At 37.0% G+C, this 22,665-nt stretch overlaps 1 protein-coding gene across 1 annotated transcript in view; it reads right to left on the bottom strand.

Annotated features, from left to right (window-relative positions):
* MAN1A1 (mannosidase alpha class 1A member 1) overlaps positions 1-22,665 on the bottom strand; it is a 164,039-nt gene that overhangs the window by 100,440 nt on the left and 40,934 nt on the right. Inside the window, exons 3-4 of the mRNA XM_085318760.1 lie at positions 11,277-11,373; positions 815-930 (exon numbers count right to left, since the gene is read on the bottom strand). Coding sequence (XP_085174886.1) covers positions 815-930; positions 11,277-11,373 — 213 coding nt within the window. The remainder of the gene's footprint in view (positions 1-814; positions 931-11,276; positions 11,374-22,665) is intronic.

A 22,665-nucleotide genomic window follows, 5' to 3' on the forward strand; every position in this document is an offset into this window, starting at 1 on the left:
AGTACAAGAGCTTTAAAGTGCTCAGTGTACCATGCCTACAGTGCTGTACTGCTTTACTTTAACCATACTGGTCAGTACTCCATTAGCTTTCTGTGCCCAGCAATTACAATACATACCATCGCCAAAAAGGGAAAAAAGATCAAAACTAGGGCTTCTAAAATTAAACTTTTAGCAATTTAATTTTTAGTGTGTTCAATGCATTTCTAGCATAAAAGCCTTACAAAAGAACTTTGCTCTCACACTGCAGATTTCCCAGATAATATGATCAATTCTACACGCAGTTGTGATGACCCAGTGCCTTGTGTGACTAAAGTAGCTCAGTTTGTGCCACCTAGTTCAGCCTAACTCATACGATCCAACTTTACTTTACTGTAATATAGAAAAGAGATGAATTGACACTTCTGGTGTACAGTTTTCTCTAATTGCAAGTCTAGTTTGTGGAAGATTTCAGAAAGCAAAAAGGCAATGTGTTTACCTAACTAAAAAAAAAAAAAGAAAGCTTACATTGAAGTGTTCTGATTCTTCCACCCAAAAGGACTGAAATGTTCATTGTTCATTTTCTAGTAAGCAATACTCTATTCCTTCTTCCTTCCATTCAGCCGAGTCTCACCTATCTATACAAATCTCTCGGATTGACAAACTACATATATATAAAGAAGAGCAGTAGCTTCATTGCATCTCCGTTTCCCACTTCACCTATCAATAGTCTAAATTTTGTAATTCCTTATATAGTGCTTGCAATATTAGAATCCAGTCCTCAGCTGGTCCCTGGATATTAAACAAGTGTTAAGCATTAATCAGCAATGCTACTTACCACATTGAAATTTAAGTTTTTTTCAACCCAGTCCTTGGCTTCCTGGAATTCCTCTTTCATTTCCATGATATATAGCGTATCAAGGGCATCCACTATTGTTGCTCCTTGAATGTTACCTGAAATACAAAAAAAAAAAAAAAAAAAAAAAAAAAAAAAAAAAAAAAAAAAAAAAAAAAAAAAAAAAAAAAAAAAAAAAAAAAAAAAGTGATTTACTTTCCACCAGAAGTCTGCTCAATTAAATCCAACAAATTCAAATTAGTTTTAATTTCAAAATCTATTTTTAATTAATCCAGTTTAAAATTGGATGTATAAGCATTGAAGTCAGTAACTAGTAATTCAGAACCTTCACTCTGCTGCAACACAACATCATAATATTGAAGTATTTGTTCCACTGATGAAGTTTTGAAGGATGGCTCTGATGCACTGCATTTTCAGTATTCCCTTGCATTTGTAAACACTGGTAAAATAGGTTATYGTAAAATAAAATTCATAGAAGACAATAAATCTCTTTGGGAAATGATGACTGATTCTTCAGTTTGGARTTGAAAATCAGTTACTTTTCTGTTTTTACACTCAACTAAACTATATACATAAAGCTAAGAAGCTAATAAGCAGGGACCACACTGCAGTTAAGCAAGCCCTTTACAAAGTACCCTCTGCAGAAAACATTTTCCCTAACACTGTGCATCACCATGTAACCTGCACAAGACAGCATCGGGGGAGCAAAGGCTGACTTGCACACATCAGAACTTTTCAGCTTCAGAGAGACTGTCTGACACTGGTTTTCAGAGCTAGCTCTTGCTGTCTGCACAGATGGCATCTTTCTAATACAGAGACAGAAAATAGTCAGTTTACTAGCCTTCAGTGAAAGCTGCCAGATGAAATATCACCGAGACAGTGACTGGCATGGACTAAAAGCTCATGCTTCTGTACTGACAGGGTAATATACAGGGTGGGGGAGAAAGTGAAGCCAATGCTTCCTTCAGCTTTACAGTCATCTTTTCAAAGATCAAAAAATGGTCAAAAAAAGTTAAAATTCCTAGTTGATGAACAGTGTCAAAAATTCAATTTCAGCTACTTTACTTAATATTTCGATACTTGCATTTTTTCCTCTACTTATCTTAATGATGTTAACAATCCTTAGAAAGCATCCTAGTTACAGAAGTGAACATTCACAATTGCAGAATAATYTGGGTAGTAAGGGACACAGGAAGTCATCTGGTCCAACCCCTCCGTCCCAGCAGGACTAACTTAACAACTCAGGGCAGTAACAGCTACTAATTCAGGAATACATTTCACTGGGTGAATAACATGTCAGTGGTTAGTTCTAAATCTACCAAATTTGATTATGATCCCATCTACAAATGCTTTACCAACAAGGTAGGCTCTGTTTCGTAGAGTTTTATCCAGTATCAGAATAGTTGTTCATATTTAACTAGAAAATCAACTATTTAAGTGAACTCTTTTGTGGTTTACTAGCATCAAGGTTTTCTGCTTCTTCACCAAATGGATGAGAGATTAGAATCCTCCATATAGCAGGATAAACATCACTTTCTCAATTTCAGCTTCCAGGTGGAAAAAAAATTTCCATGTATTAAATCCTAAACTAATAATACTTTAAATTACTGTAAGTTATGTTGTACATTTAACAGAAATRGGTGCTTTCTCTATTTTACTAATTAACTGCTTATGCCACCCCTTTCAGAACATCCCTTGTCTTCTCTAAAGGAAGTAATCTGTCTGTTGTTTCACAGCTATTCCACTAACAAAACTTCAGCATACTTTGGTAAGGAGAACATGTTATCTTCCCACAGCTTATTTGGAGCTTGGCTGCCCTCCTCTCCAAAGGAAAAGCTTCACGTTAAACTTTGCAAAGTAACTTATATTTTTCCTGAGTTCGCAAGAGAGTGAGATTGACAACTATGGAGAATTGCTCAAGGACATGTGCTCAGGAACATTAATGCAAAGAATCTAGAGATGTTTTGCTATCTAGAGATTGAATCTAGAGATGTTTAATAACTCTGTAAAACAAAAGCAGATTGTAGTGAAGTTTTACAACTGAGCTCCACTTGCAGAAAAGTCATCTATATCCTGATTTGCTTCAGTGGATTTTGATAGGCTTGCAAGTGCAATGACATTCTTCGTGCTAATCCTCTTGTAAGACTGCTAACGCCACCTCCAAAGTGTTAAGCTTTGAATTTTAAGGATTATTATTTAACTCACTATTGAGTCAGAAGAAAAAGATGAGAATTCTACCTTTCTGGGAAATTTCCCGTGGAATCATCTACCTCCTGCAATTTTTTTCTGCATCCAGCCTACACAGAACCAGGATGTGGTACACTTCGAACATAAACCTCTCTCTGCAGAGCAGGGAGAAGAAAAACTAAAGTAGATCTTGCTTTATTTGAAACAATATTTGTCATTATTTTGAAGGCTTCAGAAGATAAAGCAATTTATGTAAATATTGAATAGAGAAGTCAAGTTCTTGTGTAACAGCTACACTTCAAAACACTTGATAAAAGATAAAAGGGAGCACAATTTGTTTTTTAAGTGTCAATTTAGAGGCCAGAGTTATGACTTGCGAACAACTACAGTTAATGCTGAGTTAGCCAACTCAAATTGTTTGGAAGAACTTGAAGAGTGTTAAGAAAATTGTGCAGCTGAGCAGTTCATTTATAACCAGTCAGTCAAACAAGTGAGGAAAAGAAAATTTCTTATTATGGAGGAAGATCAACATTTCATACGCCTATATATGCTACGCTTCTTAAAGTGCACTCGATAAATTATTAATACCGCATCAATGCAAGTTTCTACACAACACACCTAGTGACTCAGCCATCAAAGACTACATCAGGCAAAGACTATTACTAGGGAATTACAATACAAGCTTATTTTCATACGATACAGAATATTTGGACAGGAGGATTGTTTCATTATAAGGAGAACACACCTTAGAAAAAACACTATAAATTTGATTAACGGTGAGCATCAAGTTACCAAAAGAAAAAAAAAATCTCAGAAGAGTAGCAATCCCTTTAGCAGAGTTTCACAGCTGTCTTAGGCAAGAAGGGAATATCACAACTGACCAAATTCACAGACTTGCAATGAGTTTATCAGATAATATGAAAATTAGTACACTCAAGACAGAGAGAACAGACCAAAATTCATAAAAYGAGCTAGAAATTAATATCTTGGATAAAAGGGATAATGAGATGCACAAGCTAAAACCAGGTGAAACATACTGCTAATCTCTACCAAAATCTGCAAAGCAAGAACTTAAATAAGCCCTGCATTACTTCATTTGCTAAATATGTTTATGTTTCTGTCTCTTGTCTTCACGACCAGCATCGCTCGCTGCCATGAGCGGTTAGAGCACGTGCAATGTAGCCTCCAAGCTAGGTAACTGCGGAGTGATCAGTCAGCATGAAACTTCAAAGTGGACTGTCCAGCAGAGCCTGAACAGCATCCTTTCAAATTTAACACTTGCAATTTTTTAGTAATGATCTAGAAAAAAATAATATAAAGAAACTATTGCTGCTAAAGACTTGTGGATGATGAATAAGGATGACTAATTACCCAGAATTTCTGGGTAATTCTGGTAAATAGAAAATGTGGCGCAGTGTGGCTCACGTCCAGGCGAGACTTGGTGGGTCCATCTGAACAACTCGCTTTTTAATACCTCGTAAGGCCAAYGCACAAGCAAGGAAGGGAGGCCGGGGGCAGAGAACGGGGCAGCAGGGAAGCGCGGAACAAGAAAACGCAGCGACCGGCAGGCGTCTTCGCCCGGCTCCGCGGCTGAGCTTATGGGGCCATACGGCTGGAGAACCGCGGCTGGCTCCCGGCCAAAAGGAGCTGTTGTTTGTCTAGCCCAGCTTTTTAGACATGGTTTATATTTTTGCCAAGGGCCTGAAATAGAATATGTTCTGTTAGTGTGCCCGAATCCATGCACGTTAGTATGTTTAATAGCTTGCTTAGAGCTTTCCATTCCCTTTGATGCCACCCTTGGTTCTCCAGAACATCCACAGTCCCTCGCTACTCATTATATTTGGATTTGAGAAATAAAATATACACATGTGTATATGAACGCACATACACATATCATAGAGAACGTAATGTAAAGAAAAGTTTTGAGTTCTGTTGTAACATACTCTTTATAATCAAATGAAAACCCAGCAAAAATATTGCTCTCCCCTTTACTGGAATTTAACTGCTTTTCTTTCTCTGACTCACTGTCATACTCTCAATAGAAGAAAACTGTGGCAAAGTGCAGAACAACACTGGAAGATAAGGAACGATGAACTATGAAGTGGCCTCTGGCCATGCTAGAAGTCAGCTTCCTCGCCCTAACAGTTCACCATCCAACAAGCGTCATTATAAACTAGGATTTCTTGGCAAGACTAAAATTCCTTGTTCCTGCATGTTGTAAAAGATGAGTAGGATTTCCACCCCCCTTCCTCCAGAAATGGGGTTACTTTTGTGGGTTCCTGAGATGAAGTATAAAAATTAGTACATGGTGTATTTATATTTGTAATTTTCTGAATGTGATGGAAGTTTGGCACATACAAATAACAGCTGTTCCTTCAGAAAAAGTGCAAGCGCTCAGACRAAAGTTTCCTCGATTGTTGTCACAGGAATTTTGACTACTTTGAACTACAGTGAAAAAGGAAACTTGATACATAGCTACATATATTCAGATTGCATCCAACCTCCTCGTGCCCCCAAGGATCTTCCAGACTTTTCCTTGTTTTGATGTTCCTTTTGTTTTGTCACTTTCTAGCTATTTTATGTTGAAGAAGCTCAGTTTAAGCAGACGGATTCTATGAAACGTTCCTACTATTTGTAATTTGAGACTTGCCAAAAGTCCAAAAATACATAAACACAATCTGGCATAATTTTTTCATTTTATCTAGCCATTAAGAATAATTCAGGTTTTCTTAATATAGGAAACAAGATCAGAAACTTCATAATATTAAATATCAAGAAAATCAATAGAAAGCATTCAAACTTTTTCAACTACATGTGTATACGTTGTTGTACAATAACTCTAAACTATATGCTCAACATACCAAAGAAYGCACATCGGTTTGAAAAAATATTAATGTTTTGATTAGAGCTGTAGGTTTCTTAAAGCATTGTTTCAAAAGCTGACTCAGATTTTAAAACAGTGCTTTCCTTTATTTAAAGTTCACTGAAAAGGCTGCTCTCCAATATCATTAGCAATTTAAAGTGCCACAAGTGATTAATTATTAAAACATACTATGCCAAAACACGGAACTCTTACTCAAGTACTGGCAAAACCCCAGCAACACTAAGATTTTTGAATTTCAGTCACTGAAACCATCTGCTAAGAGTGAAAAAAAAAGCACGCTTTCATTTTTTTTTTCCTTAAAGCAGATCTAGCTTTTCATGTGCTGCTATATGAAGCAAAGTAGAGATACTTCTCGAATACCTTTCACCATTTTGTAGTTCTGTGCATTTGAGAGTCAGCTCTGGTGTCTTTGTAWTTTTATAACCCTCAAAGATTTTTTTTTCTCTCCATTAGCTTGTCTGTTTGCTTTCTGCATAAGCCTTTGGCATCCACTACACTTCTGGCACCCGCACAGCTCAGCACCACGTATGGTCAGGAGCCACCTCCTATTGTTTGTTCGGAGCGCATGAGCCACTGATTTGATCTTTCAGCTCCCCACAGAYGGGTGTTGTTCCCACAAGGAACAATAACTCCTTATTCACCCCATCTATGCCACTTTTTATAGACCTGCGTACAGTACACTGAAAAGTTTTCAATCTTTATTACTTATTTTGCATTCAAGGCCCATTGTTTTGCATGCAAACTTGGGATCATTTCTCCGGTGCCTCTGCGTGCCAGTTTAAATTTATGTATATTGGATCCCATTTGCTATTTTACAGTGCAATCATCATCTATCACAGAAGCCTTTCGGGTTCATGCAGTTGTTTGCAGCTTGCYGTTTTCTTTGACACTACTTTGAACAGCAACATCTTATTGCCAAACTCTGYCACATAATTCACCTTCTTTTCCAGGCCTGTGATATAAGTAATATGACAGCATGGCCTCAGCACATGCAAGAAGCCAGTTATAACCATGATAAATGCTTTTTGGAAATCTAAAGGGTCAAGATAAACCAAACTTTCTCATCTTAATACTGACYAACTTGGGGCGAGGAGGGAGGAAGGTATTTGTGGAGCTTGACCTCTTTTCACAGATGCCGTGTCRAATTCACATCCATTAATTCTGTTCTTCAAATGAGTTACTACTCATTTATCTGGGAAAGATGTCAGGCCTACTTCCAAAATTAACAATACATACCGAAATCCAGGAGCAACAGAGAAGAGAAAAAAAGGATTTGGAGGGAAGGGGTGGGGCTTAGAATATTTTGAATTTAAATTCGTGTAACTTTAAATACATGTAAAATTACTTTTCTAGAAGCTACATTAATAAACTTTTTAAATAATAATTAAATTAATTAATAAACAGTTTAAAAACTCACTTAAAAAGATAGTTTCAAATATGAATTATGGCAGGCTTCAAAAAATCTTCATATACCTCAATCTGAAGAAGAAATTACAAAATCAGTTCAGATTGGAAGGAATAGGATCTATAGTATTTTGGTTTTGCAGATTTTGACTGTGTATTAAATGCCTCCCATTTCCATCAAGAAAAGGCCCTTTTTCACTAGCAATGAGACTAGTTAGACTGCGCCCACAAGTTACAGTTACTTCCTGCAATGCTACACAGGAAACACAGTTACAGATGATTAAAAGAAAAAAAAAACAAAAAACAAAAAACCTTCACTAACACTCACTGAAGTGGAGAAGGCATTTCTAGAAAAACTTCTCTACTAGTGCAGCAATGCTCAGTAGTTTTACGATTAGTACAGGAAGCTCGGGGAGGAAGAGATCCCGGGTTCTGGGAGTACTTTGAGGGGAGAGGGAAGTTTGTTTGCTTTTTAATAGGGCTTTTGCCACTCTAACTTTCTTCCACACCAGGAGAGTAAATCGATATAGCTGTACTTTGGCAAACATTGTTAGCAACCATTTGAATTTAAAAACCATCTGAATTTAAAAAGCTAACATATAAAAGATTAACAGCACYAAGTAGGCGTTTTTGTAATCGAGTTCTTTGTAGTTAGTGTAAACTGTTAAAAAAACCCCCACAGTAACGTTAGTTACTTGCTGAGACAACAAGCTAGAATGGCAAATAAAAAGAAATCAAAACTTTCCACGTATATGCTGAAAAGTCTTTGAAATGGTCAAAGGCAAGCATGAAGCTTTGGCTTCATCCTGAAACAAACACATTTCTGTTTACCATAAGTTTAACTTTTTCCCTAATAATTATTTTGAGTGTGTGCATGTGAGAAGCAGCTCATAATAAGAATATGCCTACAGTCTGCCAGCTTAAGATCTCCYTGTGCTTATCAAACACACCCTCCACTGTCCACACAGGCTGCTCACAGCATATCAACAAGTTCAAACCAAGCCAAGTCCTTAAGTCCCTGTTTTCAAAAATCTCTTTTGAGGCCTAGGATTAGGACAAATAAAATCTCATTAGGAAGTCCATCAAAAAATCCTCAGCCACAAAAAAGATCTACAAAGCTCTGAATTTGTACAAGAGCTACAGCTGGATGCTTTTCCTCCCCCCTGATCAGAACCACCTGGGCTTCTGCCCAGTTTTCTGCTGCCATCATCCCATTTTTTCCTGGCACTGTTCCTCTCCTGCGGCCTGACTATAGCATCACATCATATTAAAAGCTATGTCAAGTTCATGAYGGTATTGCCTAACTAAGTCACATCTATGCTTAATTACACTTAGCTTGTCCTTTTTTGTGTGTTTCAGAGACTTCAGACACACAAGACAYGGTAATCCATCTACAAAATGCCATATTATTCCAGCTACGACTGAAGCATTTACACATCTAAAATTAAGCTTAAAAGATGTTTCATTTGACAGCAGCAGGGGAGCTGCTCTCCCCTTCCATATCAGGAGAGCTATGCTGTCTGTAACCTACACAACATTAAGCACCAGTGAAGCACAGCTTTAGGACCTGCTATTCCCCACAGCAAGCTATTTGAAGTCTGTATCCCACAACAGATGCTCCTAGCATATTCAAAGTTTAATTGCACCAGTGAATTCATAGAAAGGGAAGTATTCAAAATTAAATAGCTAGCTAATGAARTATGCTCTGTCTTACCGCTATTAAGACAACCAAACACTTGTATTTTTGAAAAAAAATGAGATCCAGAAGCAGGAAGAAAAGACAACCATGGCAAACTGGGGATAGTTATAACAGCTGACAGGGCACTGAAGGTCTTACTTGACTTCTGAAGGTTAACTGGAAATTCACCGGACTCAGAGCTGGAGGTAAGCTATTCTCAATTAMTTTATTTCTGAATTACCTTAAAAGCAGTCAACCAATCAATGGCAATCTAGGCTTTAAAACAAAAGAAACTAAAAAAAGCCAAAGAGCATAACGAAACTTTTTTCCTCCTTCTATATTAAAAGACAAAAAAAAGCAAAACCAATTCAACTGATTATTGTTTTATGAAAGACTAAGAGAGGAGGCATTTGATGAATTCARACATGAAGGTACAGATGAGATCTAGTGATTTGAGGACACTTACAGAAACAARGATTTGTTTCTTTAAAAATATTATTGATTCAGGAAAGGGTAGCTTATGAGACAGAGTTGCTTGCAGATATGCTACTCTTTGATATACTGCAAGACAATGCAACAGAAAGAACCACTATTTATTTTGATTTGCCATCAAGATCAATGAGAGGGAAGATGCTTCTAAAGAAATCTTCTCAGCAATAAGATCTTATACTACATGATTGTGATGAGGAAGTGATCTGCAGTTTGACTGCTTCTGGCTATTTTTCTTTAACTGCAGTTTTATTTTCAAATTCAGTATTTTTTCTGTTTCACATTGAAGAATGCCTGCAGTGATCTATTCTCATGCAATATCCACAGAACTCATGCTGAAGAATTTCACAGGTCAATATATCTATCATTTTTTCTGCAAATTCACTCAATATCATGAAGAATTCAAAACTCTTAAATTTTTATATCACTTCTGATTCCAATGAGAACTCGATTAAGTATTTTAATTTTCAAGACATGATGTACCTTTTTGTTGCCCTTCAAGAAAACAAATCAAACTGGGCTGAAACAGTTTTTCCAATTTGAAAATTTTTCAAATCTAATATTAAATCTCACAACTATAATCATCTGAATGAAGATGTTTTTAAAAATTTGGTTCTCCACAAGAAATTAAAGTTTCACTCAACACCAACTTTGAAGTTCATCTGAAGTTCTTTGGTTTCTCGTATTTAAAGTCCAATAACTAATYGTACAGTAATTATCTAATTCTGGGTGTCACCTTAGATAGACAAAGTAATGCAGCAACATCACATATGACCCATATATTTTTGTAATCACAACTGCAGTCTTARCAACTTACAAATATAGTTGAGGATTGGATAAATGTTCCATTTAGGCTGTTTCTGAAACTGTTCCTGCTTCAAGCTATCTTTTCCAAAGATTTAAATACGCAAGCTCCTGTTAAAACCAAAATAAATGTATTGATTTTGTCATGGCTATGAAAATTAGTTCATTTTTCAGCTTTCTGTTTAGAAAACAGAAGTTGTTTGAATACAAAGATTGCTGTCAAACAGTTTGATTGTTCATTTTTCTGCAAAACTGAAGATGATGACAGCTCATCGGACTGTTTTCTCATGATGCCTCTGAATGCTGCTGCTGTTTATCCTGAGCTCCGTCCCAYTTGTATGTTAAAAAAAGTCTTGCCTCATTACACGGGATTTCTGCTGTGTCCCTCTCATATTGGAACTTTCAGCTCCAAATTCATTCTAAAGTTATGACTTTAGAATAACTGGGGTGTTATTCAAGCAGCTCCCTTGTAACACCTAGAGGTGTAAATAATAGTTATTTTCATGAAAAAGAAGGCCTAGTAAATACAGCCTGACTGAATTGCATCAACAGTTTTTTTTTAGGGAGTGGGAAAAGCAGATTTCTGAGAGCTGTAGAGAGCTTCAGCTGCCTTCAAGACTGTAGAGAATATCTAGTAACAACTTTTGTCCCTTACACAGGATTTGTTTTTCTTCCCTTATTGCTTGCTTCCTGCTTATTGAGTGTGATGCCAATGAGTTCCACATCAATAGGAAAAGTTTTAAGGCAGGGCAGTATTTAATGTAACACAACTAACTCTATATGATATAGCAATGAAATGCTTCATTTATCCTCATTCAGAAGGGAATCTTCAAGAGTCGTGGAGAGTATCACCTTAATTTACTGATATTTTCTGCAGGCAGAGGTGACGCACCAAAACATAAAAGCTACGAAGAACATGCGTTTATCACCTTTAATCTTTTCAGATGATTTACTGTTTTACGTTAACGTCACTAAGCACAAAAATACACTCTACTCACCAAATAAATTGCTTGAATGTCCTTGCTTAGATATGGGTTTCAGTTCATTTAATCCCCAAGCGTAACGCTTATAATTATCCCAGGCATGTTTCATCATCTGTAGGGAAACGAAAGCAGGATTTTAATGTTGATTTAGCAAGAAGCCACAGCAAATACTAACTTGAGAATATATTTGATATTAAACATATTTAATTCAATGCTTAATTAAATGTGTTGAATACGTTTGATCTAAGAAATATTTTACAGAAAACTAACAGTAGCACTGTGTTCCATACRGCTATTGTAAGAATTCTGTGTCTGTCAAGTCTACCTCGACTGATATTTGCATGCTTATAAGGAAGTAATAATAAAAAATAATTAGTTTTTACAAAAAAAAAAAAAAATCATGCTATATATTAATTCATGTAAGATTTTTTTCCCTAAAATGTTTCATTGAAACTGACAGACATAATTATTGCTTTAAGAAGTCAAAAGTTTATTCTCCTAGAGCAGGAATTTTTGAGGTCAGAAGTAGAAACAGTTCACAGTATAACCTTTAGTGCCTGGCAGAGTCATGCATAAAACTAGCTTATTCAAGTTCAATACAGCTAATAACAGAAGAAGGAAGCTAGAAGGAGTAGACAAACATCTGGGAGAAAATATGAAGACTACACTGTACTTTTTCCTTTTTCTCTCTCTCTCTCTTTTTTTTTTTTTCCTGGAAGTTATTGTGATACCATCTTCTATGGCAATCAGTGCTATTGTGTGCATCATCAGCTACTTCCAGGTGCCATTTTGTGGAAACATCCCAGAACGTTTACAACTGAATATACAGCAACCAAAAACGCATTTTCTACAGAAAGGTGCATCACAGAGACATTCACAGATACAGAGGATCTTCATGTCAGAAGTCGGCAGCAGATGGACTGAATCCATCTCAACTCAAGGACACTTTGCACTTCCCCAACAGTCATTAATTAGATATAGCCCAAAACTATGCTTTTTGGGCAGGGGTTTCACCATACACTACCTTTAAAGCCTGCTCAGGAGCAGCCTTCTTTAGGGGTCAGCAGGAAGAGCCTGACTTTACACAACAGCAGGAATGACGTTGCCTCAGCCTCTCTGCTCGTTCTTTCTAGGAGGCAGAGCAGGGCTAGGAATGCCAGGGGTCATCTTCAAGACACCAAGTGACAATTKCAAACCTTCTCAGAGATGCTGCTCCAGGCTATCAGCTGACAACGCTGCGCTGCCCATGCTTTCAGTCCTCTCCTTAAGGCCATGTGTGTCAAGGATAATTTTGTTAAATAGCAGCTATAATCCTAAATTTAAAAGCAACAGCTTTAGGGCACGCTGATAATAGTAATCCTGCACTGTCTTCCTTCCTCTTTCCTTTGACATAATTCTTCTATGTAACTGAGCAATTAAGGCTCCGCATTACGMCAGCCTATAATAAACGACAACAGATCTTCTAGAATACACTTGTGGGAACAAGCATTTCTTTCCTATTTATAGGAGCACAAATGTGTATCTATCCTGCAGGAAATTTCAGGGACCTTGATTTACTCTAGAACCTTTACAGGCCCAACTTCACCRATTCAAGAAGTTAACATATGAGCACTACTCTCATCTAGAAAGTAAGTCAGGTGTCAGATCTCAGCTGAAAGAGTGAGAGGTTGTATGGAAATGTTGGTAAGCCACAGGTGGCACTAATACAGCAGAAGCAGGAGCAGTGTCCCTTGCTTGACTTTATTTTGAAATGACTTAAAAGGACTTAAAGAACTGGGCATTTTTTTCCTCAATACAGAGCTGGTAACAGGAAATTAAGTAACAGAGTTCATGTCTACGTGGCATTCCCTGGCTATAGGCACAGCATAAAGCTAAATGATTTTCAAATTTACTAATTAATTTTCCAGCTATTTTGCACACTATACAAGATTTATGCCACCCTTCAGTCATGTGCCAAACCTGTAAGTTCTGCTTGGGATATTAAAGCACATGTTTGCAAAGATTTGATCAAAGTTGTAATTAAGTGGTCAGTTTCATAACAAAATTAGAGCTGTTCAAGCCAGTATTGCCAGTTCCACCCTTTTTCCCTCCTTTTCTCCTAGCACATGCATTCTCCTTCTCTTGCACCAGACATCTGGTGCTCATCTGTCCCCATATCAAGTGACTTCAGGGAGGGAGCAGAAACTTCTGCAAATTAAACTTTTTTTTTTTTTTTTTTTTTGTTCAGGAATCATTTTTGTCCTGTCTAGCTCCCTCAGTCAGATTGCTGTATGACGAGTATTAGTTTCTGTCAGATTTATGGTTCTGTACTAAATTTCCCACTAAAATGAATTTGCTAGTTGTTAATAGCTTTATTTTCTACATAATGAAAAAGTTCTAAAACACACAGCAACAATTTGAATAGACTCAAATCAGAGATAATTAAGCCTTTGCTTCAGCCAAACTCCTAGCACTGAAAGTTTAGGAATTAATTTTAACAGTTATGTGGATTTATCCACATATCTTCGCATCTTCACCATTGAGTTGGCATGAGCCTTCCCCATATCAGCATCTCCAGTTAGTTTTAATTTGCCGGTGAGGCCCTTTCGATCACTTTGCTGACTACTTGTACAAATACTTTTGATCACAAGAGTTTTCCGAGTTAAGTTCCACCTTTACCAAGAATATCCATGTTTCAGCAAAATCAACACAGTCTTGCTAAAAGGARGAAGCTCCTAGTGGTGAAGAATGTACCACAGCTCTTGACCAGATGACTCCAAATACTCTCAAACCCCTCTGCAGCCTATCTAATAAAACGATTTCACTCAACTGCTTTCAAATAATCCCTTGGTATTCCCCCAGGAGGGCAACAGGCAGGTTATATTTGCATATTTCTCAATTCTTCCAGCTTTGCCAAGATTATAGAGCTCAGCAAATCTAAAATTGCAGAAGAGTCTGACACCTCACTGGGAAGTCCTGTGGCTGCATTATCAAAGTCTGTCTCCAACAGAGACCTACTGCAGGCCCYGCAGAAGCAGCATCTGAATGCTCAACTAGCAAGGGCTCTCTCACAAGTTAGCAGACTGCTTTTAATCTTCAGAAAAGTGTGAGGCACTGACTTTTACTTATGAAGAAGTCAGAAAGGGCTAAAATACAACCCCACCTCTGAGAAACAAGAGAAYCTGCTATTGTAATCGATAGCAGCAAAAGCACGTAAACATGCGTGTGTTTATTTTGATGAAAAGGAAAAGGAGGTTAGATTCAGCAGCGGGGTTTTCATAAAATCACRCTGCATATGTAAAGAGCTCTTTTTCATAAGCTCTTATGGAATCTACAGTTTCTTACAGTGAGTAACTTTTAGCAGGTGGGTTTTTTGGGGAAGTTACCAGAAGTGCTACACTTGTGTTTCATATTTCACTTCATAGTGGCATTCAGCATACTGTTGCATTTCTAAAGAATGAAAGTTTATTCCCAGAGTTTCTTGACTCCACATTTAACATGCCTCTAAATGCATAATCTGCATTTAGAAGTAATAGGTTGACTTTATCTAGATCTCAATAGATAGCACTTTTTTCAAGGATTAGGAATCACAGTAACATTGTGAAATTACTTGGCAATTTCCTTCGTTTCAGAGCATGAGTTTTGATACTTCTGCCATTAGTTGCTATCACTATTTTGGTAGTACTTTAAATGTGTTGTTTCAACCTTTCCTTGCAGCTCTGCTGTTGGAGTCCTATCACATTTCAATGTCTTTCCATATAGAATGTTTCARCTACTAATAATAGATTTGGATTGCTTTAAAAAAAATCTGATTTTTAAAGTAATTTAAAACAGTATTTGCATCTTTCTATCCTGCTCAAATTTGCTAGGGAAAGATGTAGRGTGTTCTACCATAGTTACTATTTTGCTAATTAGTTCATAATCATGTCTAAACAGGCATGTACTTTCTTAAGCTATTTTATGCCTACTGTTATGCTAGAGTGCTACTAACATTAGGTTTTAAGTGATTCTYTACAAAACAAAGAATCAGGAGACTAAGATTTACTAGAAAAACCACATAAGCAAACCATAGTGTTAGTTTATATTCAGACCTTGTTTTCTGTGGGTAGAACTGTATCTAGAGTTTCATTTTAAATTAAAAATAAGCACTTAAAATCAGTGGAATTTTACTTTAAGGTCTACATTTTTATTTGGTATTTTTTATTCCAGAAAAAAAGCTGCAAAAATCGCAAATAACCTAAGAAGGTTCATCTCAGTGGACACTGCTTAAATTTTGCCTTGAGTCTTACAGAAGAGGACACAAGTGACAATATATTCCATTTTTCTACTGGCATCAAAATAAAATGTTTTTCTTGTAAAATACATAAAACCAATTCTGTCACTATGAAACTTTCATATATATAAACCTCTTATCTAGCAGCAAGAAATTATTGCAAATCAGAAACTTGACAGATTCCTGGTGTTTATAACCTCACTTCCTAATGGCCCCATCCTGAGTTAAGCAGCAAGTTAAATGCTGTTGATGTTTAACAGTCACAGCCAAAGTGTCGCTGTTTTTACCTTAGCAGATGGATGACAACCACGTTGTGAAGACACTTAGGTTAGATTTCCTGTAAGTAGTTTGGGACATGRGTCTTTCATTGCAGCCAAGAAACTTCCAAAGGAGCCTTTTGCATTAGTTAATGAGACAGTAAAAAAAAAAAAAAATTCCCAGTTACAGCTTTCTTTTAAGAAGCACCTGGAGATTTCAGGAGCATTTAAGTGCTTGTCATTTATTTTTAGGTGCATCACACTGTCACAGGAATTAAGGACTTTAAGAACGCAAGTCTTAAGTACTTTTGAAACGTCTACCAACAATATAGGACATTTAATACTGTTTGGGGGAGAGATACCTAGAACTCTGAAAATGCCAACAGAGCTAGGTTAGCCAAACTGATTTACAGTATTCTCCATCAAATATTAAAAACACATATCATATTATGAAATATTATATTTAGTTCCATATTTAATGCTCTACATTAAAAGGACAGATGAGCAAACTCCTGTTGTACTTCAGGARTCCCAAAAATAATCAATTTCTGCTCCCTTCCCCACGCCTTCCCCCCCACGCCTAAATCCAGAAATTTAAGTAAGTTTACAGATAAGAAAAGGAAGTAGAGAGAAAATGAAAACAGCAAGGACCATTATGATGATTAATTCATCATTTGTATTGCAAAGCTCTTCAAAAATTCTCAAATGGAAAGCCTGACAGAAATGTTAAGTATTATTCTCACATGTGTTAAGTTACAGATAAGCTTCTATTCTAATAATTTCTACTCCTCACAGGGGCTTGTAAGCATCTTTAGTACAGCATTAAACTCTCCAACTAATATTTARTACATGCTGTTGTGAGTACCATTTCTAACCAGGGACAGACCTTGCAGGGTGCTGCATTCTGTTATAYATTTTCAAAGGAATAAACCATTCCATTAATTACATAACAAGAATTCTAATTAAAGGGTAATTACAGAGAATGGAAAATTTGCATTTAGATATTTTCCATACTTACCTCTACTACTGCATATTTTATTTAATGCACAAGCACACAGGAAAAATAAGACTATTTTGTATTAGAAAAATTAGTAAGAATGTCGGTCTTGATGCTTTGAAATGTCTGCATCAAAAAAACTCACAGGAGTYAGTTTATTTGAAAATTATTCTACAACATATCAGGCTACTCAGTGATGATAAAGCTATGTTTTATTATTCACCATGTATATCTCTCTCTACCAACAGTAAAGGATTTCTAAAGTTATGAAATTAATGAAAAACCTGAAGGTACCTCAATATTTTACAGTTAGGTTACAAGCCAGAGTTGCATCTTATTATTTTATTATTGCACAGGTCATTCTAGTATAAGCTGTACTGTTATATGGCAGCGAAACTTGAACTAAGACCAGAGTTCACTTCCACGCTCTGGATACCAACATCATTCAGTACAGGCTGACAACTAAGGTCTGCTTCTTACCTGCCCATTGCAACATACTGAGATAAGGAAAAAAAAAAAAAAAAAAAAATTGGTGTAGCACAGAAGCATCCTAGTCAAGAACCTTCTCCCGATTAAACAAAACCAGGAAGGCACGCACAACACACAATCCCACACAAATTACGAAGGCCATGGTCCTTGCATTTTTTGAAGCCTGAGATCTAGCTAATTTCAACCAAATGAAACTATCCCTTCCATGGAAAGGAAAAGTGCGGTTCAAAACTCTTGCCCGTATCGCTACCCAAATCTGTCACACCAGCCTTTATCTGACCTTGAACAGTCCAAAGCTGGGTGAGTAGGTCAGTTTTAGCTCAGTTTTAGATTCATTCACTCAACTTCAGCTTTCTTTCCACCAATGTACAGGAAGCAAAGCAGATATGAAGGAAAAYTATTTTGTTTAAAAGCTGAGGGATTTGGATGATGTTCTTGCTTGTTTCTTCCCCTCCCCCCAGGTAAACTGGGATTTGAATGCATTCTCTGGGCCGTTTAAGAGTTTTTCCTAAAACTATTTGCCTTAAAAGGGTCAATTAAGTTGCTATCGTGTTGTTTTTGCCTCCAACTCTCAATTATTAGTGGAGGAACAAATTCCACATCTCAGTAATTACACTAGTCTAAAAGAATGCAGATACAGTATTGAAGTATAGCAGTACATAATTAAGCATAGCTGACATTAATGTTGAAGATGCTCTATTTTCAGATTGCTTCAATTCCCATTTACATCTGTGGACATCTACAAGATGGAAACATTTGATGAACCATTTAAGTCAACCAAAAACAAACAAAAGAGCACTCTAAAGAATAAAGAAATGGATCTCATATGGCACCTATCTTACAACTTAGCAACTGTTGCCAAGATCTGCACTTGAGAAAAAATATGAATTCTAAAACTTGTCATCCACGTTCTTGTTCGTCTTCTAAAGCAAAATCTTCAAATACTTGACAAAAAAGTCAGGGTGGACACCCTAAYATAAAGACAGAAAAACTATTTCTTTATCACTAGTGTAAAAGCTAGATGATGATTCTTGAAAAGATCTATGATTTTACAAGTTTGATTGTCCACAACAATTAGAGATAAAAAACAATCCAGGGATACTCAGATATTTTTCTAAGAAGAGTCATTAATAGCTAACTTTTAAAAAATCCAGTCATGTAGATTTGTTTGTGGTTTTGCATTACTGGAACATCCATTAGAAAAAAAAGCGTATCACCTCATAAGGAAGTGCCCAAGAACTCAGGAGAAACCCTTATTCACTATTGACAATAATCAGAAGGGAAGTTCAAGTATTTTTGCTCAAAATAGAAAAGTATTGAAGAATTGTACAAATAAGTAGTTTATCTCTTTGATCTTAAGAGACTGCTTCTAATTCTGCATAAGTTTGAGTTTATTTGACTAATGTCAAAAAAAAGAAAGAATGAAAGAAAAATAAAAACAATTTGTGGAAATACTATCCTTAAGAACAGAGGCATATGCAGATTTATCCCACTCAGTAGGGAACCYCCCCCCCCTTTTTTTTTCCTGGTCTACTTATGACTTGTTGCAGGTTCCAAGAACTCCCAGGACAAACAGTATGAACAACCAGCCTCCTGCAACTGCATGATACAATCATGCTTTTGTTCTCCTCTTTGTCCTACTGTTCTTTAAACAGTTATTTGATAAGCTTTGCTTCTAATTAGATTATGAATTATTCATGGCAGGGACTTTATCTCCTACACGTTTGCTAAGTATCTGGCACTACATAGCTGTGCTGCTACTGAAGTTCCCAGTCTCAGCAGGAGTAATGTAAACAAAAAATAAGCCCAGTGCTATGCAGTACAGCATATTCAGATGAAGTGACTAATATCAAGGTGATTTAAGGCACTGTTTTAGAGCATGGTTCAAGTTACACACACACAAAACAGTGAGCTTCAAAGAACCTATATATTTTTTTGCTTTAATACAATCTCACATAAAAGGTTAATAACAGTGTACCAGTAGACTAAAATTACTGGTGCTCCAGCACGTCTCCATATGCACAAATTTGTTGACAGGACAGTCTGCGACATCTCTCGACACGTCACATTAGGGACTTACCTCTCCTGCTGGCATGCACCAGGCCAACACTTCTATCCCAACCGATTGAGGCATAATTGTGTCCTGTACTTCTATATAATTTTTCCTTTACTCAGGGCTGTAAGACTTAAATCTCCTTTCACCACTATGATTAGCCATCTCTCAGATCAGGAAAACTAAACAGTGACACAGGTGGTGGAGGCACTGGAGATGGCTCTATGAATGAAAACCTAGTTCCTTGCAATTCTAGTGCAAGATCCCTCCTRAACTATCTGAAAGGATATGGTATCCTCACTTTATTATTCTCTTTTTCACATTTTGAACTTGCAACTTTTTAGTTTTACTTTTTATAGACAAAGTCAGTAAGGACCAGGCTTTAAACCACACCATTACATGGAAAATGTTAGCAAGTTTAGTTCTGACCAAGTAGATGGACCTCTCCAGGACCTCTTTCCAAACAACAYAAAACAAAACCAACCACAGAAGTTTCCCATGTTCTTATAACTTAGAAAGATCCTACATTCATACCACAACCCAGCTTCACTACTGCACTGCATTTGGCAATTGGCAATCCTACTAGCRGAAAAACTACAGAAGTGTTAATTGTGCTAGGCAGGCAGGCACTGAAGGGCAGAATTTCAGACGCATTTTCCTACTGCAATCTTAACATTCTTTCAATGCAATTATTTTTGAATTTTTACTTTACTAGTAGCAGTAAGTTAAAAATACAAGATAAACCATTTGTAAATATTGTATTAGACATGAGTTAGAGAGACTTACTAAGCTAGACATTGATGCTGAATTCAAAGTGCTTAGCACTTCGAGCTTTCCAAAATGCTAGGCGCTGGAAATAAATACTTTTCCCATCCCTCAAGGAATCAGCTCTTGACAAGAGGCCAGACTAGACCATACCATATCAAATCCTTATTCACRTGCTACTAATTCTCAGCTGTATTTTCTCCTCTTCCCTTGCTACCAAATTAATCCTTCCTTTCTGTTACTTCCTCAGTGTCCAGTTAAATGCTGATGGCAGAGTCAAAAGAAACTACTCTGCTCTTATTGTGGCCCTGGTAAAGTTGCACTTTGAGAAGTCAGAGAGCCTATTCACTGAGAAGTATTTACACAGATTAATCTGATACACAGTTGCTGCATGGATCAACAGCTAAGTCCACATCATTATCTCTAAGCACAGAAAAGCATCTTCAGCCTAATAGTCTGAAATTGGAGCAAAAGGGTTGGGCTGTTTCTCAACAGCTAAATACCACTTGCACAGAGGTTAAAAGTATATAATATTAATTCATCACCTTAAAAAAAAAGAAAAAACAAAACTACTTTATCAGTAATTTGGAGGAAGTGATGCAATCAGAGCACTGGAATAGGCTGCCCAGAGAGGTTGTGGAATCTCCTCTTTGGAGATATTCAAAACCCACCTGGACGCAACCCTGTGCTTGAGTAAGGGGGTGGGTTAGACAATCTCCAAAGGTCCCTTCCAACCTCAATCATTCTGTTTTTCAGTACACTCAACAGCTTTGTAGGTGACATCAAACTGGAGGGGGCCCAGCCTGGATGGCAGGGCTGTGGTTTACAGAGAACTAGACAGGCTGGAGGAATTGGCCAACAGGACCTTTATGAAATTCAGCATGGACAAAAAGTCTATAACCTGGCAGTGATGCTGGCTGGGACTGACCAGGGGGCAGCTCTGCAGGAAGCCCTAGGGACTGGCGAACTGTGCAGGAGCTAGCAGTGCCCGGGCAGCAGGGATGGCCACCAGTGCCCCACTGGGGCTGTACCAGCTGGAGCACAGCCAGGCCCTGGAGGGAAGGGAGCATCCTCCACACGCAGCACTCATCAAACCAGATCTTGGTGCTGCATCTGGTCTAAGATCCCCTAGTTCAGAGTAGATGTTGACAAACTGGAGCAAGGTCGGCGAGAGCCACCACACTGGAGCCTTGGTTCCGTGCAGGGAGCMCAAGGAGCTTTCCAGACTTGACTGGCCGCAGCCGTGACCAGCCAGGTCTGATTGCACTGAGCCAGTTTGAGCAGGGGCTGCACCACAAACCTCCTGAGCTCCCTTCCAGCCTGAAATATCCCTCTATCCCCTCAAAAATCTCCTGTTTACCAAAATTTTGCAGGACAAACATACCAACCTCCCTCTGCCCACGAGCAACAAGATGGCAACTCAAATTCCAGTCTGACGCTTTGATAGAGTTTAACAACTCATAGTTCTAATGTGGAATATTTTAAGATAGAAGATAATATTCCAGCCTTCAGAAAAATTTCATAGTATTTTCTATATTGCATAAACTGTTTAGAAATGCAAAACACTGTTGTATTATTTCAGACAGCAAGTTAAAAACTATTTACTTATTGGTTCAATATGGAAACATTCAAGAAGAACAATTAAGATAATCAGACCCTAGAGAAATATGATGAAGACACAATGTTGTGTATATTTTCATGATTTCTGCTCATTTATACATACTTATCTTGCCTACGACTGACCAAATAACTTTCTTTTWAAATAAATGCAGTGCTGAGCAAGCTATTTTGAGAGAGATTTATTTCTGCAGCCCATGAACTTTCTCTAGGAAATATAGGCTACAATGTAACAAACTTCCTGATGTGAAAATTTGTTATTGTAAATTGGTCATTACTGTCTTTATGAACACAAAAAGTACTACCACCACAACCAAAAAATGCAGACAGGTTATTTTCCTTTAACAGCTTTACCATAGCATTTAAAATGTATATTGTAAACATCATTCTTATATACAATTTATTTTCTCTCTTGAAGCATTTATATAATCATCTGGCCTGTGGATCGTGAYACAAACAGTGTTTGCAAATTTCATAAAATACATGACACTCAGATCTTAAGCTTTTTGCTTAATTCCATAACCATGATATACACTGTATGGAACAGTGACCAATTTTTTAAGTTAGCTCTCCAATTCACATAAACTTATCTGCAGAAAAGAAATAAGACACTTCCCTTCATGCTCAACAGATGAAATGTGCCTACCTGTACCTATAATGATTTCCTTCATTCACACTGGAGTTAAACACAACAGCTTGGAAATGAGCTTTTACAATGAGAACTGTATGTATATAATGAATCTTTCTGTGGAGGGATACAAATTAAAGACAACTTTAAATTTTTATTTATGTCCTTTAAGTAATTTAACCCTTAGGCAGCACCTCCTTCAATGCTATAAATAGCACATAAACACATAGTATTTTTTATTTATCCAAATGTTCCTCAGCAAGAAGCCTTTATAATGGAGATACCAAATTATAGTCCCATTACTATTTCATCAGATCTACACTGATTTGATAAGAGCTGTCACAGG

Source organism: Rhea americana, unplaced genomic scaffold (genome assembly GCF_003343005.1).
Source record: "Rhea americana isolate MKP2758 unplaced genomic scaffold, rheAme1 scaffold_117, whole genome shotgun sequence".
Taxonomy (NCBI): Eukaryota; Metazoa; Chordata; class Aves; order Rheiformes; family Rheidae; genus Rhea; species Rhea americana.